Raw genomic sequence first — 19,196 nt, forward strand, 5'->3', positions numbered from 1 at the left:
AGAAAAAGACTGTTTGTGCATAGATAAGAGACAGAATTGACTAAGATGAGGATTTTAAAGGGAATTTTCAAGTTGCTTAACTGGATCATCCTGCTTTCTTGTATGTGTGTTGACTTGCTTTGAACACCGCTACTCGAGATCCTCCTTAGTGGTTGAGATGATTTATGAATGGAGGTATCATTAACAGGAATATATTATAATTACAAAACTTCTTTCAAATTCAAACCCCATGCATAGCATAGAGTGTACCCACCTTTGAGCGTGCGTTTTAATTTTTTTTTTATCATTAACAAAATATAATCCTCATGTTCTCAGACAAAAACAGCGGAGGTCGCCGAGGTTCCACCGGCGGGGACGGGGGACGGATCTTGAGGAGTTCGCCTCCACCGCAGCCCAAAACCATCTCTCTGGCCCGGACGGAAGTCTTCGCCACCGTCCTCTTCACCGAGTTCCTGAAAGAACTGGCTGCCATTGCACAAGAGCACTCCATCTTATCATACATTCCTATGGAAGAGTAATCGTGTCCCAGTTGGGCTCTGTCCGTTTTTAACTCTTTGAATTTAAGATTTTAAACGACTCTTTTTAGGCAGTTTTCTATTTTCTGTGCATCGTGTTTCCAGCATTACTTGATGAAGAATAAACCCCATAGATCAAGTGATTTCTATAACTATGCTGAGATAGCTTTTAATAAATGATAAAGAGAGAGAATATATATTTTTTCCAAACAAAGATAATCAGTGGGCCTTAGTGGAGTGCATACATTAGGCTAATTTCTTAAGCTTTCTAATTTCTTTATAGGCTTGTTTTATGATGTGTGTTGTACAACCGAGGAAGAGGTCAAAATTTGCAATTATAAAATCGTGACCTACTTGCTGATCTTTGTTCCTGCACCAGCTAGTAATGCTGATAGTGGCCAGCTCCAGGTCCACCAACCAAAGACTGAATAGGAATGGTTATCACACACACACACACACACACACACATACACACAGGACCTTCTGTCAGTTCTCAGCCCTTATCTGCTTGTCTCTCCTTGCAGCTTTGATACAATATTGAACATCAGGGTGCTTCCCTTGTTCCGAATGTCTTCTGCAACCAGCTGTAACTACGATGTCCACCACTCCATGTGGTTATGTAACGCTACTCAGGTGGCCTTTTCTTGAGTGTTGTTGCCTCGCTGCCATAGGATTGCATGCGTAACTGAGCACCAGTTACGCATACAATGTATTTCCCCATGTTGCTTTGAGAAGGTGTGAGCCTATGAATTTGCAGCACAATCCCTAATTTGATTATAACTGTTGTTTTATTTAGTTTAGAGTACTGGTGTCAGTGCTGGCATCATCACATTTAACATCCACAAGAACACACGTGCAATTTTACACTTCATTCTCTGTTCTTATGCACACATCACTGTTAAATGAGTTTATCTCTAAAACAGGTCAATTATTGCGTCATCAAACTTGCTCATTCACAAAATAGGGTTTCCACAAAATCATTGTATGTTAAATGCAAATTTTTTTCTTTTTCTGTTGATTCAGGACGGTACCTCAGGAGTCATTTAGTGCACATCTGTTGTCACAATTCTTCAGTGAAATAATGCTCCCACAATGCACTAGTAACTCACATTCATGGGCTCCACATGTTCTACTTTTCTGTACAAACTGACATGTTAGACTGGTGCTGCAAAACCAGAATTGTACATGCTGTTTATTTTGCCTTACTTTAGTACTGCTTTATACTGTATATTCTTGTAAGAAAAAATGTTCCAAGGAAGTAGCACACTATGCAAATTATGGATATTTCGGGTATGATTAAGTAATGCATATTTTGTGAGTGGGAAGGGGTATTTAAGCTCTTTTTGAGACCGAGTTTCTATTGCCATATTTTTTTTTTCTCAACAAGGTTATACTAAAGAGTTTTTTGTCGTTATGGTTTGTCATCACTGTCCTTTATTTAGGTAATGTTTAGGGTATATGTTGTTGTTGTTAGCTATGATAAGTTTGAAATCTCACTATTGGTAGAGTGGTCGTTGTGCATCTAACAAGTCTTATGTTGAAAACAACTCAGACTAAAGCATATACTAAGGGCAACCCATTGTAAGTTGCCTTTATTTTAGTTCAGATATTGGACATGGGTTTTATTCAGTATAGTTGTTGAATGAAATGATAAAATTTCAAGAGATATATTTTGTTACAAAGCATGCCTCTTCTAAATTAATTTACCAGGACAGACGTACTTGTAAATTGGTGCCTGAATTTGGATTCCAGTTCACATTCTTGCCTCATTTTAGAATGGATTTACACAGGAGTAAAATTACATTATAGTTGTATTGTTCATGTTTATAGTTTATAGTTTATGTTGAAATATTCTTGATCGACTTAAAGCCGTCTATTCTCACAAAGTGTAAAGGAAAGGCCATAGGGACCGATGATTTACAACATCTGTTGTTCTGACTTGATGTTTATGGTGTAAAATGGGCATTTCAAGAGTTGGCTCATTTCAGAATTGGTCGTTCTTGCCAACAGTCAGCCCCGTCAAATCCCTTCATATCACTTTTAAGTGCATAATGGACACTGCTACACTGCTCTCAAAAATAGAGTGGATTATATTGTTTGTCCATCAGTGACAAGAAAACCCAGTTTCAAGGGCTTCAAATACAATTAACCCACAGCTAGATATAAAGATGCAGGTGGTGTAATGGGGACATTTACCAGGAGACAGAATATGCCAAATTTTCAAGGAAAAACTGTTGTGCAATCCTTTTAGAGCCTAATTTTTAAATCTCAAGATATGATGTAAATTATTAGACCATGTTTTAAGTAGTCATTATTGAAACAAATGAGGTGAATACTTTCTCAAAATGATTTTTCTGTTTCAATTTTATGCAGATTTAATCTCTGCTTTGAGATAATGGACTGCTTTGAGTAGATCTCATAAAAATCAGTGCACTTTTAATTATTTTGTAATGGCACAAAATGGTAGCAGAAAAATGTGAAGAAAGAGGGTGAATACTTAACAAGGCAACTGTATATCTGGTGGCTTTGCAAGCCAGATTATAGTGTGATCATCTCACAACAGTCTGGCTAGCAAGGCTAAATATTGTGTTTAACTTAAAGTGTAGATGTGGATCATATATTTTTTGTTCCTATGTAAATCCAGCCAACTTCTACTCCATGCTATGCAGACAATGAATGAATAGTATGCAGTAGGTCTTTGTGTGCTAACACTTTTGTACAAAAATGGATAGAAAGATATCGTATCGATCAATGCCATTTTCAAAATTGTTGATCACGTCTTTCTCTCTTGTAAAAGATTGTTGCAGAGCACTTTATCAGCCTTTTCATACTACAGTGCCACTCTGCACTGAGTTGTGCCAGCCCAAACTGGCACAGCCGCCTCTCAGCACAGATTCGGTCGCCCATCCAGCACAGTGCAACAATTATTGTTTTAGCATAGTAGTATGAAACGGGTATTGCAAGTTGGCAACCAAATTTTTAGACCAGTTTGTGTCTCAGTGGGTTCTTATTCCAAAGATACTCGTGCATCCTTTCTGACACCATTTAGCCTCAATTTTCTGTCCCAGATGTGATCAGGTTGCTGTTATGCTCCTCCTGTTTGTTGCTGGTGTCTGAGACACAAAGGCATGTCTCTTTTAATAAATACAATTTCTGTCAAATGAAACTGTATGCATTTAATTTGTCCACAGTCTACTAAAATGGCAGAATACACTCACATCAGACTTCAGTTTACATTTTTCACACTGCTAGGTATGTTTTTTTTTAAATATATTCTCAAACCCACGTTACCATTTCTAGATCACATGGTCCTCTGGGTTGAGAAAGTTCTGCGACCCTTGGGCTTATAAAACCCTTTCAAACCCCACTGGATAAACCCAAAAATGTGTGATAGTCGAGCTCAAAACAAGGCGATTCCCCCAGCAGGTTTCCACCCGACAGCAGCAATATATTCTTTCCTTTTTTTGCCAGAGGTGGTTTGAGGCTGTTTGCTCTGTGGACACCAATGCCCTCATGTACTAAACAATTCCTTTCCTGACAGCCTTTCCCCAAGAGAGATTTTTTTGTTCAAAACTAGGTCTTCTTCTTGGGCACAAACACAAGGGCTGAGAAACATTCTCTATTCACAAACTGAGGAAAGAGATGCAAGGACTATGACAGACGAAGTAACCTTGTATTAAGATGGAGAACTTTCTGACAGTTTAGGTTGCATTTTATTGTTGAAAAACTCTATCTTTAGTACGTGACTACCCAAGATATCATCTTTTTGCTAAATAAACAGCCCATTGTGTTGGCTTTGAAGACCTTACTCTCTCTGTGTTTAGGTTATTACATGGTCAAAAAAACAAATAAAACATGAAGCATCTTCTGTCACGACCAATGCACAACCATGAACCTCAGCTCGTTCCCATCTGTAGTCACATGCACCCGGCTTCTTGGGGCAGAATTAGATTAGAATGTCATTTGACATAACTTAATTCTTCTGCAACTGAGGTAAAATAAACATCAGTGTTTGAATGTTTGAGACCCTCAGAGTCTTAGCCTACAACTGTTATCTTTGATTTGAAGCCGAGGTCCCTTGAAAAAGTCATTTTGAAACTAATACAACCATAACAAAAACTAATTCTTATGAAATGAAAAACCTCCAACAGCTTTAGGGATTGGACAGAAGCTGCTGTGAAAGCCACACAGCCTGTCGGTACACAGTTGCAGCTGACCAGCAAATAGCACTTTGATGTCTATCCTGCTGAGGATTTCTGTTCTCTATCATACACACATTACACATTTTCACATGGAATTTTCCAGCCTCAATATGGGATCAGGCGCATAAATAGATTAGTATTCCCTTTGTAATTTGCAATCAATATTTGTTTCAAAATAAGATACTTATCTAAAATGACTACATTTAGGTCACATACAGTACAGTTGGATACAAAATATAGACTTTCTTATGTTCACCAACCACTAGAGGGAGCTCATTGATCACTCTCATGCCTTGACATTAAAATGGTTTGGGTCTGTTTTGCTTCTCTGGATGAGGGGGCATCTGTCCTGACGATTTTAGCACCTGCCTGCATGATTTCCGGGGCTCACAAATAATCATCATGAACAATATGACAGGTGCCAATGGTACAGAGGGTTTCAGGATAATATACAATTATATGCAGCTGTTTAGAGGAAACATACTTTGAAATCTTACTCTTGTCCCCCCGTCATCAAAATGAGGAGCAAAATAATAATGTATCTTAAACTATCAGATTGCACTGTGTTGATCAAGTTGCATTGTATTTCAAACAGGGCAGATCTGTCTATGTGAAAGCCTGCCTTATCATGCACGATATCTTTTTTGGTCATAAACCAAACCGGGTGGAGATACAACTGATAATCTGAAAAGATTTATTACTTTTGAACACTTATAGTACATACATAAATACAGAACATAATACCAACACTGCCGCCTAACAACTGCAGATAAAACAAATTCACACATTCCACTTGCAGCAAACCGGCACCCACAAGAGGCTCTCCAGAACGAGAGTGACAAGGACATGATCACTCTGCATATCAGCATATTCACACTGTCATAAAACATCATTGTCGTGTCTTTACTTTTTCCCATAAAAGCGCGAGTAACACACGTCATTAAGTCTAATCTCTCTCACAGTGATATGGCTGCCATGCATGGGTCCGGTCTTCACGAAATCTTCTCCTCTAGAATCACCCGCACTAGAACAGGATCAGCTCGGCCTTTGGTCTCTTTTTGGACCAGTCCCATCAGCTTGTTCAGAACTTTCTTGTTTCCATTCCTGACAGCCTGGACCTACAGAGGGGGGTAAAGCAGCCTTTCATGAGCAGTTGTCTTGGTTAAATTGATCTCAGATATGTAGTAACGATGTGTCTGCATGTGTGTGTGTGTGTGTCTACCGAGCTCTCACCTGATCAGGATTGGAGTCCACCACCCGCTGACAGATGCTGTGCAGCTCTGCAGTGTCGCTGACCAGCCCCAAGTCCTGCTCCTGGACGATCTGCAGTGCCGTCTTCCCCGGCGACCCCCACATCTCCTGGAACACCTGAGAGCATCAGGAAAACTCAAGTTGAAACCGAGAATACAAACGAGTTCTCGCTGGGATGTGTGTCCTGACAGATAGGAGGAGGTAAGAAGGCACGGTGCAGTGCGGCTGACTGACCCGCTTGGCAACAGAGGAGGAGATGTGTCCTGTTTCCTGAAGGTCCAGCAGCTCTGCCAGGGCAGAAGGAGAGACTGGGCTGAAAGCAAATGAAGGGATAATTAAATAGTGTTTTCATAGACAGACTGAAGAATTAGAGATAAAGTGAAGGGGGAGAAACAGAGAGGGGGGCACACAGACACAGAGAGAGACGATGAAAGAGACAATCAACATTTGTGATTTGACTATTTTGTGTTTTTCTCTTCTGCCTGTTTGTTTATTCCCCTGGGCGACTAGACAGAGTGACAGACTCAAAAAGGCTGTTGGAACTCGCTGAGTGGAGACCAGGTTTCCCTCAGTGTATTACGGGCCAGACAGTCCATCTGAGCTTATTTTCCCCAGACCTGGCATACACACTGGAAAAAATAGATGAAAAGTATCTATCATTACAAACATGCCTTGGTTTGGCTGACTGTTTATATGTCAAATAGAGAACCCTCATTATTTTCATGTTTTCAAATCTCTCACATTTTTGACATTGCATTAATGTAGTCCTGGTGGAATATTTCAGGATTCTGTCATCATGCTGTCATCGCGCTGCCACAAATCTGCCACCGGGCTCGCACAGAGCCTCGCTCACAGTCAGCCGCCAGCGGACCAGACTGCAGTTCAGAGGGAGACCCTGTAAGAGTGACTCGCCTCAACCGCTGGAAGCGCCGGGATGAGCTCGACTGGCCCTTAATGACATGTCTGGGGTTTTACCTCTCTGGCTGTCCGACCGGTATCCGTTCCCAATCTCTCAATTCATTTATCTCAGTCCAGTTCGAGGGCTTGGAGCCACAGGGGCGTGAGTAGGTTTGGACGAACTTTATAGGAGAGCCATGACAGAAAAAGTGGACCTAACTTTGATCAATTGTTGAAATAACTTCATAATGATAACGTTATATCATAAACACACAAATAAAGAGGTACTCACACTACTAAATAGAACTTTTACTTGATATATAGATCTCATTTTTGCCCCCAAATGCTCGCCATTCTTTGTTTTTCTCCTCCTTCCCTCAAAGACAAATGCAACATTATGCGTAAATAAACACCATCTACTCTGCTGTTTACACACACGCACGCACGCGCGCACACACACACACACATATACGCTTCACAACAATCTGGGACAGGAGATAAAGTAAAGCTTACAGCATCTGCGCTGACGTCAGCCCATAACTTAATTCAATTTCATACACTCTCTTATGACTCAGAGTTTATTTTCATAAATTATCTTAGAGTAACACTGCTGATCTGAGTGGGACTCCGTAGATTAAAGTGAAGTTTCTATAGTGTGAACTGGCGAGTGACCCTCGATCAGAGCTCCACTTCTCAGCAGCTTTAAATGCAACTCAGACGCACCACGCTATTTCCATTTTTCTTTGAGTTGCACTCTCTATTAATCTGCCATAGCAAGAAAATTGCAGAGTGGAGATGACTATCTGATATTTAACATCACAGCATTTCATAAATATAAGCAGTGGGAGACAAGAAATAAATTGGTGTTGTTTTCTCAGAAAAACCTGCAGTCTAGACAAGATAACTGGTGGCTAGATGGGGATCTTCATGGCCTTTGAAGCTAAAGTGTCTGGTGTCTGCAACACAATAAAACCTAGATTCAAGACAGGTACTGAGGCAAGTCTTTGTGACAAAATATTAAAAAGCCTTTATTCACTGGATAGTCCATTTTGGAACAGTTTAAAAAAAAACAAACATCCAACATGTTTCAGCAAACACGCCTTCATCAGGGAGAGATCAAAACAAAACCTAAACCTTGCTTTCTCCCAGTCTTCCACAAAGTAATGATTTCACTAATGTAATTGGATTTGTCAAAATAGGCTTTCCTCCGATGAGCTCTGTCACACCGCCACAGGGATTTCTCATTGACAAACATAAGAAATTAGCACATAAATACCAGATGAATTATGAACTCACATATGTTATTGTAGTATGACACGGTATAGTCTAATCAGTATTTGTAAACATTAAGAATCTAATAATCTGCGGTGTCAATCAAACCAGGGAGTGCAGCCAGGAAACGATGAATGGGGAGACGGCAGAATTTTTTCATCTAACTAAGGTTGACGTGCTATCATTTCCAACCCAGAGATTTTAGCTCGACTCTGAAAACGTTATTCTGAACACTGTGCAGGGCAGAACAAGCTTGTTTCCGGCTATGGGAGACAGTAGTAAATGCTCATTAATTCGGTGCAAACTTTCGCAGGGCATAGGAAAGACATATTTTAAAAACTAGGATTGAGTGGCATTTCCCATTGAGCCAAGGACAAGGATGATGCTAATGAAACTGTGTGAGTGTGTGTTGAGGGTGGGAACCAGCAGGGACCCCACAGTAGTTAGGCTGAAATTTTATGATTGGAGCTACAGTTTGATTATTATCAGGATTCTTGATGCTTCGCAATTTGTGCTTCCACCAAATTCACTAGATAAAGATATAATTATTTTTTCCTCTCGTGGCAAACTGAACATCTTTAAAAACATAATTATGGTTCAATCCAATATGGTGCGATTCATCAGTGCAGTGCATTTAAAATGGTCCAAATATTTAAAACCTTCAAAGAGACATTTAGCTCATCACTAGGAGTCTAGTCAAGAAGAGATATTGGATTTGCGGCAGTCACAGAAATTGATTATCTTTTGCCCGATACCAAATATACTGAAACACTTTTAGTTAACAAAAGATTTAAAATATAGAAGTACTATTTTTTGCATGAATTAAATCCCTCCTATCTCTAAGGTGAGTGTGTGTGTGTGTCTCACCTCTGGCTCACACTCAGGTCTTGCTGCTTGAGGTGACCCAACAGCTCGTTTGTCACCCAGCCAATCACCTTCCTCGGCTCCTTCTTGGTCTCCTTCACCAGTGCCTCAAAGTAGTCCACCAGCCCATCCTCGCTCTGCAGCAGAATACCATGAGAATACCATCAACAAATCACATGCACGTTATCTAATTAGGATCAAATCAGCACAGCAGACAACAGACACCGTCACAGCACACTGCTCCCTGCTGGAGAAAAGAGGAACTGAAGCCAAGCTGACTCACTCCCCCCTCGGACGGTAAATATGAGAAACGTGAGAAACGTGCAGGTAACGGATTTAGCCGGGATGAGACGATGAGTCGGCTCGCTCACCCCGCCGCACACCCGCCTACACACACACACACACACTCACCACCAGAGTGAAGCTGTGCTCGGGCAGGATGCCGTATGCGTGCACCAGCCGGTCTCTCTTGACGCCAGGTAGCTCCGGCAGCCCCTCCCTTATCCGCTCCACCACCACCGCCTGGCGCGCGTCGACACCGGCGGGCAGTGAGGCGTTATCCCCGTACACCATCAGAGGGGGCAGGTTGGGCTCCGGCATAAACCTGGAGGGAGGAAGAATGGGAAAAAGAGAGGGTGAGGAGGGGGGTGAAGGATGTTTTATCAGCAGTAGAGATAAGCTTAGAAAGGTGGAGGCTAGCTTTTGTTGTACTACTATCAGTCGTCTTGACAGCACACTTGTCACATTTCACATACTCCTCTAATCATTTGACTCTATCAGCCTCTAACCTGTCTGTCTATCATTCCCCTTCCCACACACACACACACACACACACACACACACACACACACACACACACACACACACACACACACACACACACACACACACACACACACGTCAACTGAGGTCTACAGGCCTTGAGTGATGTGTGTTTATTCCTCTCTATCTAGCTGCCAGTCAGGGACTCTCATCCTGCTCCAGTCCCCACTGAGGGCAAGATAAACTTCTGATATCTTAACCGCACGTCAGTAAACACACGCTCCCGGGGCAGACATGAGCACACACTGTACATGCATAGCACAAAAACACACACTCACCTATAGTCCTGAAGACCCTCCTTGTCCCTCATAGGAATGGTCTGTCTAGAAGAAAATATGCAAATGTTAAATTATGACCGCACATATCAAACCTTCTAAAAAGACACCCGGCCAAGTCAAATTGGAGAGATGTTAACCCAAATCTGAGATATGCTGAAGTTCTGTGTATGTATATGTTCAGGTGTGAGGTGATGCCTTCCAGTCAGCCTGCCTGACTGCAAAAACATGGCCATCAGGGCTGTAGCCCCCTTTGTCCCAGGGACAAACCGAGAGGCCCAATCACAGGCCATCACACACACCATTTACCACATTTCACCAGGCACCTCGGGACATGCAAGGCCTCATGGGAAGGAGAGTGAACACCAGAGATGATCAAGAACTCAGCTGTGTGTGGGCTGGCTCATTTTGTGAGCTTATGAGCCTCTGAGTGGCACATAGCGCACAGACAAAGCAGGGCAATGACGGCATCCAAATGGCTCTATCCATCATCATTACCAATGATGGTTCCTCTTCAGCACAGCATGAAACAGGCAGATATCCCAGTTAGAAATAGTGTTTTGGTGGGTAAAGCTTGGCACTGAGGCTCTGGTGTCTCATCCTCTTACCCTGATTTGGAGTCATAGGCCCGGGTCTCATTCTGCACCGTCCCCCCTCTCTGTAGGACACCTATCTGTCTCTGGATCTCATAGTCTGTGGAATATAAGGGCACACACATACACACACACACATACACACACACACACACACACTTGTTCCATTAACACTTGTATACACAAATATAATTTTGTTGTAAATGCCAAACAGCTGCTCCAACACACTGGCACGCCTCAAGTCTCTGACTGCTGCCACATTAATACGGTGATAAATGATGTTTTTCTCTATGACTTTTAAATACCACTTCAGCTGCGGACTAAATTTGATACAACTTTATCGATAAATAATTCAAGCACAGCATCATGATATGTCAAACCAGATTTAAAACCTTTGTGCTGGTCCTGCATGTAAAATGCTGTAATTTTCTGGTGGTGGCTCATTATCGGCTTTTGAAGCGAAACTCTATAAACAGTCACTGAAATTAGTGTTGACATAAATTCTATGTTTTTTGAATGAGCATCTGTGAGACAGCAATTCACCAGCACTTACTGCCATCAGACAGCTAATTGGCTGTGAGTTTGTCAGTCTTAAACCAATGCTTCACCAGTTACTGTCAATACGATCCACCCTTCCTGTCTTAATGTCTCTTCATAAATCTCTCCATCTTGTTTTTAAGTCAACAAAAAGCCTATTCCTACTTTTTTTATGTAGACATGTAACAAGGCTTACTTCAAAGTTTGTAACAAAGAAAAAAAAGACACGTTTAAACAGCAGAAAGTTTTTGATAGACCTCCGCCATCACACTGACAGAGACAATTCAAACAGGCAAAGACAGACAGCCGCAAGAGTTTGTGTATGCGTGTGTGTTTGTTTGGTCTCGCTGTGTATGTGTGTCTCTTATCTTTGACTACCAGTTTGACTTGTAGCACACGCATAATTACCCATCAGCAAAGTCTACTGCCAAGTAATTGTTTCAGGGCGAGAATGTGTGCAAATGTCAACTAAAGCTCCTACCTTCAGTGTGTGTGTGCGTGTTTGCTGCACTATTTCAGAGCGTTCACGCAACCGGTTAAGACCTGCTGGGTTGGAACAGTGTTCAATACTACTTCCCTAAAATAGCTGTCACACTCTCAAACACACACAGACAATACCACTATCCATCTCGAGTCAGCCTGATAACCTCGCTAAAAGCGGTAAGAATATGCACCGCCACCAGCTGAGTCTCTATGGCGCTCACCTATTGCCCTGGCCAGGTATCGGGCGCTGTTGATGTTCTTCACCTCCGTCCTGACGCCCAGAGGGTCACCTGGCGTGTGGACGGACACGTTGGCATCGACCCTCAGCTGGCCCTCTGAGGTAAAAGAGAGCAAGGACCACAGGCATGGTGAGAGAGGAGAAAATCAGCGTGGAAGTTTTGGAAGTGTAAAAGGTCAGAAAGTGTGCAACAAGAGACAAGAAAAAGACAGAGAATGACAGAGACAGAGGGAGATCTCCCTACCAGACATGTTGCCTTGACAGGTGCCCAGGGCCTGCAGTATGAGCTGAAGCTCTCTGACAGCTGCGGCAGCCTCCTCTCCACAGCTCATGTCTGGCTCCATCACCAGCTCCATTAGACCTACACCTGACGGACGTGAAGATAGACATGTTTTACATCTCCACACCATCTATTCTGTTGAGCTCTGTGACAAACCTCGACGGTACCCACTTTGTTGAGTGGTTTAAATCTACGGTATACGTTTCTATTGAGTTCCATCTGCTCTGTTTGAACTTTTCTTCCAGTATTATTAGTCCCAGGTACTCAGTAATGTTACCTGCTCTGTTGAGGTCTATGAGTGTCTGGCTGCGGTGGTCATCGTGGAGACTCTTGCCGCTGTCCTGCTCCAGCTGAATCTGTTTGATCCGGACAGTCTTGTTGAGCACCTGGCTCCTCTTCTTCCCTCCCAGGTGGCTGTAAGTCAGCGCGCCGTCCACTGCGATGGGCCGCCGTTGCTGCGTGATCTGGTAGCCGGCCTGAGAGGAGAAAATGCAGTACTACATAAGTCTGGGCAGCAAGGAGACTAGGCTTCAACTGGATGACCCGGGTTCAAGCCCCTGTGGCGGCAAGCATCTGCCCTGCTGAACCTCTACCAGCTCCAAGAGTGCTGCTCTGTAGCTGACTCTGACCTCTGACCTCCCTGTGGAGGCGGGAGGGAAAAGCGAAGAGAGGATTTCCCAACAGGGGTCAATAAAGTGCCACATTATATTAATTTAGTAAATCATTTGACAATATTCTATTTGACATGTAGAGTTCATTAGAGTGTCAGCAACCTCACCTTGCTATTTTGTAAAAGACATAGGACTGCAAGCTGTTTGCTGATTGTGTCTGCATAGTGCGTAACTGACCAAGACATCGTGAGAGACTGTGAGGAAACAGTAGCCACAGTGTTTACTCACTTTGAATGAAATCACAATATTCCAGTGGAATAACAATAAAGAGCGGGGCTCAGTCGGTGACGTGGCGACTCACGTAAAGGTGAGGCAAGGCGCATCAATTAATCACAACAGTGGCTGCTAGGTCCTTCATTGTTATGCGACTGGGGCACTGTCATTTCGCTCAAGGTTTATACTCACAAATGCAGGAGGATAAATATTTCATCTGCTCCTCTATTCCTGAGGAGTGTGCTGCTCCAAGTATTACATTTCCATGTTACTATGGCAACCACATCACAGGAACTAAACATTAATCATACTTATTGCTATGCTAAAGAGAGAGAGGATGTGGGAGCAGAGATGGGAGGGGGGGGGGGGGCAATTAGTCACTAGCATTTTGTACAATGTACCTAATCAACAGATCAATCACTTGCATGACACCTCCATCCAGAACAAATGGGGAAAAAAACTGACCATTGAAGAATTTCTTTTTCAATTTATCTTGCTGGATTCTGTAAATATTTTAGTAGCTTATCACAAATCCCTTGTTTCTTCTTTTTAATCTTTCCGTGAGCTTTGTCACTGCCAATGAAAATGTCGCCTTTGCTTGCTCAAAAGTGCCTGCTAAGCATGTGCAGGCCATACATTAGGGGGCATCTGTAAAACTGAGGAATATTTGCATTTCCTGCATAATCACTTGGCTATATAATGAGGGGTGAGGCAGGTTTGTTCCAGACCGTCGGTAGCGAGATCCTCTGCCTGGGACGCACATCAAGCTTTCCCAATTACACTCTGATGGTGGTTTGAGCCATAATGAGCAGTGATGCCCCAAACGTGTCCCCAATTTTCTAACATTTCAAAAGACTCTACACCATTAGTATCCATATCCATTAGTACCCTGCCTACATACTTGTGCTGACACACATACACACACTCCAGTTTGGTTCTGTGAGCCAGAGAGTCATTTTCTGACTCATTTCAAAGTTACTAAACAAACCAGGTTCAACTGGTCGTCTGATTCTCCACACTTGGAAACCGAAGTTCCTCTAAGCTAGTCACACTTTACAAAGACATTCATTACTCTCATTAAACAGATGTCAAAGATTCAATTCACAGGCCAAGTCTGTTTATTTGGACACTTAATATTTCAAGGAAATTGTTATTATGTGTTTTTGCTAGTAGATTAGTGTGGAGCTACTGGGGCATGTTATTGAAGGGCTGTTAAAAACTTTATATATGTGCCTTGCCTGCCAATTCAAAGAAGGAATGCTGGTCAGACAACCACATTAATCATTTAATGAGTAACTGTGGTGTTTTACAAAATGCAATCAGGGATCTGTAGTGGAACATATCAATAATGTACAATGCAATTTATGAATATATTTTTCAAGGGCAGGATAATTTCTCCCAAGCCCCTGATATTGGTTTGGTTTTTTACGAGCATAGATTGTATTTCAAACTAGGCTGAATGTGAAAATCTCCCATCATGAGCCTGAATTAAACTCACTCTGACTTCACTTTGTCAAACTGTTTCATACAACACTGGGTCAGATAACTCTCTTTGAGCAGCTGGTGAGACTAACGCAAACTAAATAACCATGAACACGGCATCAGCAGGTATTATGCACAGTATACACAGTGAATTAAGAACTTGAATAGAGGTGCTGGCAAGCATTGGCATGAATTGTTTAGGAAATCTCATGGAAAAATCTAAACGGGTATTATCATCCCTGCTCTGTGTGTGTGTGGAAGCTATTGAGAATGAAGCCAAAAGAGGTGATGCAATCCTCAGTAAGCACGCAAGATAGCAAGAGGAACCCAGCAGTAATCCCTCTGCTTCTGGAAGGGATTCTGCTGAGATTTCACAATACATTTCCTTTCTAGGGAGATAATGCATCTCTGCCATGATGATTATGCTACATACCAATGCCAGGGTCTGATAACCAGTAAGCCTCTGTGATATTTAAAAGGGGCATGAAGTCATCTATGACTTCTATCAATCTCTATCTGCGACCAGTAGGAACTGCAACAACATCGACAGAGCAATGGCACAGCACCCTTATTTAGTGATATGGGGCAGGAAAAATCTTACTTATTGCCCTTTTACTATTTGTTTGATTATATAAATGATTCCAACAATCACAAGGTGACCAAATCCTTCTCCAAAAAAGGATGATATTTTCACTTTGAAACCATTATCGAATAGGAAAAGGCTTCTTTAGTGTTGATATTAAACAAAACAGACAAATAACAGTTACATAAACTGTGTCATTCAACTTTTTAAGCAGCAATGGAATTCCTCCCATATATTGCCTGCTACTCCATGAGGGTAATTTCCTTTTAGGCCACTTCTAAGAGCGGCTCCTGTGAAATACTACCAATGGGACATAAATATTCTAGCTCATCAGCCCGTAATTATCCTTCTCATTACCTTGCCTACAGCCCTGTTAGCATAATACCTAACCGGGGGAAGACTGACTTTGAAAATGCCCATCGTTAGGAAATTCTCTAATGAACTTTTTAGGGTGAAAATCTAGATTTATTAGAAGAGGTCTCTGTAGGGCAAGTTACTGTAGAGTTCCTGTGACATTTCGTCTTTTCTGCCGAGGCCTAAAATGCCACTCATACCCGCAGTAAAATTACCCTGGGGCTCTGAGGGACAGTGAAACCTTGTCATGCAAGCACTTCATTACAGAGAAGTGAACATCACATGGCCAAGACTGTTGAATGGAAATACCAGTGTTAAGAGTTTTTCATTTACTTATACCATCACCCTGCAACTCCAAATCCTCTGAGTCTGCTGTGCAGCGCATACAGCATGTAGTGAGGTATTTAAATAAGTCACAATCCCTTCTGAAGACCACAGGATCAGTGTGAAACTCAAACCTCAAAACCTCAAATATCATGCTGACAGACAGAGGCCATAATCCATCCTTGTCAAATAGGCGATGTCCATTTTATTTATAGAAATAGCTTTCTGAATCCTTTTATGGCATTAAATGCGATAACCAGCAGCAAGTTCCAAAATAAGAAGCTTTTAAAGCAATGTACTCAACAGGAAGCATATAGTTCATAATCAAATGAATAGTTACACACTTTTATGTGTAGTGTATCAACTGAAAACTGCTAACTGCTAGGCAACACAACCTGGGTTGTCATGACTTCATATGATCTGAGCATCCCATCATTCAAACTATGAATAAAAGGGAGCTAGCCCCAAATTATAACAACAATGCCATGCAGTGGAAAATGGCCTAAGGATAATGCAAAAATAGAGGTGCACTTAAGTAAATGAGCCAGTAAGTGAAAAACACTGGTCTTTTCCTTTTAACAGTGTTCCGCATCATTTGTCTATATGTGTGGCAAATGACATTTTTGCTGCTTCAGCAAGACTTGCTCACTATTTCAATTAGAGCTCAGAGACAGGAAAGATGACTGGGAAAGTTGTGATGGAGAAACTGGAAGCAGATGAGGACAGCTTATAACAAAGCAAAAGCAATGATGCAGCATAACGCGCAAGACAATGGTGACTCTACACTGCTCTTCCACAGATAAGGTTCAACCCCATCTTATACCATCTCTCTCTCTTACTGATCAAAACCCTTTACGTCTACAGCCTAATCAGAAAGGAACAAATAAAGACAGACAGGGATAACTTACAGGAAGGTCAGCGTAGAAGTAGTGCTTTCTGTCAAAAAGTGACTTTCTGTTTATGGTGCAGTTGAGAGCCAGTCCTGTCATCACTGCTGCCTCAACACATCGCCTGTTCAGAGCCTGGGGACAGAGAGGGATGGCATGATTATGACAGTGCATGTGACCAGACAAAAAAAACATGTTCTTTCTTATTACTGAGAACTCAGAGGTAAACACTGACCGGTAATGTGCCAGGTAAGGATGCATCAAAGAATGACACCATGGAGTTTGGGGGTGCTTGGAAGCGGACCTGTGAGCCAGAGAACAGCTTGGTGTTGGAGTTGATCTGAGCGTGGATCTCCAGCCCCACCACCCCTACCAGCTGTTGGGGAGCACTGAGGGACAAACACACACACACACACACACACACACACACACACACACACACACACACAGGCAGAAGAGAAGAAGTACTGTGAGCACAGGGATGAAGAAGTGAGCAGGTAGGACATAAATAACTACCTCAAAAGTATTGCTTTCTCCAACGCAGGTGAATTATAGAAATCAGAGTCTGTCATAAATGTATATAGTTACTCATGTCATTCTCCATCACAGCCAGACAGCACAGAGAGCACAGAAATACAAACTTTAGCGTTAGCAGTCATTCTCACCTACCTTTTTCTTTTCAGCTGTGGTTGACTTTGGCATCGTGGAGCCAATGTGCCTATTCGCCTGATTACACACTGATGAAATGCAGCATTTAGATGAAATAATAATATTTGTTTATTGATATTATGTAGCAACGCACCCGCTGCAGCAGAGGAGGCGGCCATGTTGTCCTTTAGGTTTTAGCGGTCATGGGAGTTGTAGTTTCTTTGGGTGACATTCGATATCTGCGTACACGTCAGTTCTCTACGCAGGACTACACAGCCCAGCTTTATGAAGCGTCTGGTTTCCTGGGTTCGCTGCGTCATTTCCGTCTCGGCTGCTGGCGGGACTTTATCCACATGCTGGTTGTGGAGTGCGGTGTTTACAGTTGATTTAACCTCGATTTCACGCGGCACCGCTGATAAAAAACAGAAAACATGATGGCGACAAATGGAAAAGAAGCGTGCGGACTGAACGGCAATGTGTCAGTCGACGAAACTCGTATTAACGGGTCACACCCGGTTGTTGCTGCAAACGGAGAAACACACTCCAAGCAGAACGAAGCAGGAGGAGCAGCATCAGGCGGGTTCACCTTCAGCACCGAGCCCACCATCGAGGATATACGGCGGTTGCAGGCGGAGTTCACAGACGAGCGGGACTGGAACCAGTTTCACCAGCCCCGCAACCTGCTGCTGGCCATGGTCGGGGAGGTGGGCGAGGTGTCGGAGCTCTTCCAGTGGCGGGGCGAGGTGGCCGAGGGCCTGCCGGGCTGGACCGACTCCGAGCGGGAGGAGCTCGCCCAGGAGCTCAGCGACGTGTTGATCTATCTGGTCGAGTTGGCCGAGAAATGTCATGTCGACCTGCCGCAAGCAGTGCTGCGCAAAATGGCCCTAAATCGACTGAAATACCCTGCCAGCAAGGTGCACGGGTCGGCCAAAAAGTACACTGAATACAAAGACTGAGACTTGGCTGGTCACAGTCGAGAGAAGCGCAGTCAGTCGGGGGAAGTTCAGTAAGGTGGTTGCCATGACAACCGAAGCTATATCTTACGAGTTTTTAAGTTTGGCCTTCTATTACTGTGCTTGCAAGGCACTTGAGGAATCTGTTGGTTTTACTGATAAACTTTTAAATCCCCTTTTTATTTTGATCATCTTTGTCTCTTGTCAACTTGAGACACTCTGCTACTGTTGGCAGAAAATGTCACTGTCGTGTAAGTGCAAAGGCATGCTTATTCAAAATACCAGGAGTAGGATGTTTTTCACTTTGAACCCTGAATTTACATAGAGCACTACCTCTGCTCCATTTGTTCCAGTAGGAGGGTGACAGAGTGGATTTTCAAGTTAAAGCAGATGAACATTGTCCTACCTGGACATGCCTGGAATGGAAAATTGAATCTTGAGGGAGTGGTATACAACTGTCTGCCTAAGAAGAAGTGTGGTTTTTGAATTTATTTGACCTAACACTTGGGTTGTTTCTTTCATTTCTCCTCATTGCCCATCATGTTTGGATTAACTCGTCTTCCATTGTTGTTCATAAACTGTCACACTCTTGTTTTTCCTGAAGTAAAAAAGTGGCTTCAATTCTGCCTCCTCTCCTGTTTTTTGTGTTTTATATGGTTTGATGTTTGATGTAGACCCCACTAGTCACGCATATGTGTCAATTAGCAGAAAAGGGGGTGGGAGTGGCAATTAGCCCACTGGTTGATCTCAATAGAAAGGCCTTGTCAGAGATGTATTTCTTCCAGTAATGCAAACAACTATGCTGATCAAGGTAAGACAGTCATGTAGCCCTATGTCTGCCCTAGCTCATTT

General features: G+C 42.7%; 3 protein-coding genes across 3 annotated transcripts in view; 2 read left to right on the top strand and 1 right to left on the bottom strand.

Annotated features, from left to right (window-relative positions):
* Positions 1-3,670, top strand: part of fhip1aa (FHF complex subunit HOOK interacting protein 1Aa) — a 28,907-nt gene extending 25,237 nt beyond the window's left edge. The window contains exon 12 of the mRNA XM_071519711.1: positions 316-3,670. Within this exon, the coding sequence (XP_071375812.1) occupies positions 316-518 (203 nt within the window). The 3' untranslated portion in view covers positions 519-3,670. The remainder of the gene's footprint in view (positions 1-315) is intronic.
* Positions 3,671-5,431: 1,761 nt separating this feature from the next.
* gatb (glutamyl-tRNA(Gln) amidotransferase, subunit B) lies at positions 5,432-17,570 on the bottom strand. The gene is made up of 13 exons (XM_071519721.1): positions 17,413-17,570; positions 16,979-17,132; positions 16,765-16,878; positions 12,507-12,705; positions 12,194-12,316; positions 11,933-12,046; positions 10,707-10,791; positions 10,102-10,146; positions 9,413-9,605; positions 9,005-9,138; positions 6,203-6,281; positions 5,951-6,085; positions 5,432-5,835 (listed from the first exon to the last, which is right to left on the bottom strand). The coding sequence occupies exons 1-13, from the start codon at positions 17,568-17,570 to the stop codon at positions 5,710-5,712; spliced, it is 1,659 nt and encodes a 552-aa protein (XP_071375822.1). The 3' UTR covers positions 5,432-5,709.
* A 164-nt stretch (positions 17,571-17,734) lies between these two features.
* On the top strand, positions 17,735-18,965 carry dctpp1 (dCTP pyrophosphatase 1). Its single transcript, XM_071519722.1, has one exon. It carries the CDS (start codon positions 17,823-17,825, stop codon positions 18,345-18,347), a length of 525 nt encoding a protein of 174 aa, XP_071375823.1. The 5' UTR covers positions 17,735-17,822; the 3' UTR covers positions 18,348-18,965.
* The last annotated feature ends 231 nt before the right edge of the window (positions 18,966-19,196 follow it).

This window comes from Centroberyx affinis, unplaced genomic scaffold, assembly GCF_046629955.1.
Source record: "Centroberyx affinis isolate AG114_WGS23_722 - 3 ecotype Tasmania unplaced genomic scaffold, CSIRO-AGI_Caff_v1 ptg000723l_1, whole genome shotgun sequence".
NCBI classification, from domain to species: domain Eukaryota; kingdom Metazoa; phylum Chordata; class Actinopteri; order Beryciformes; family Berycidae; genus Centroberyx; species Centroberyx affinis.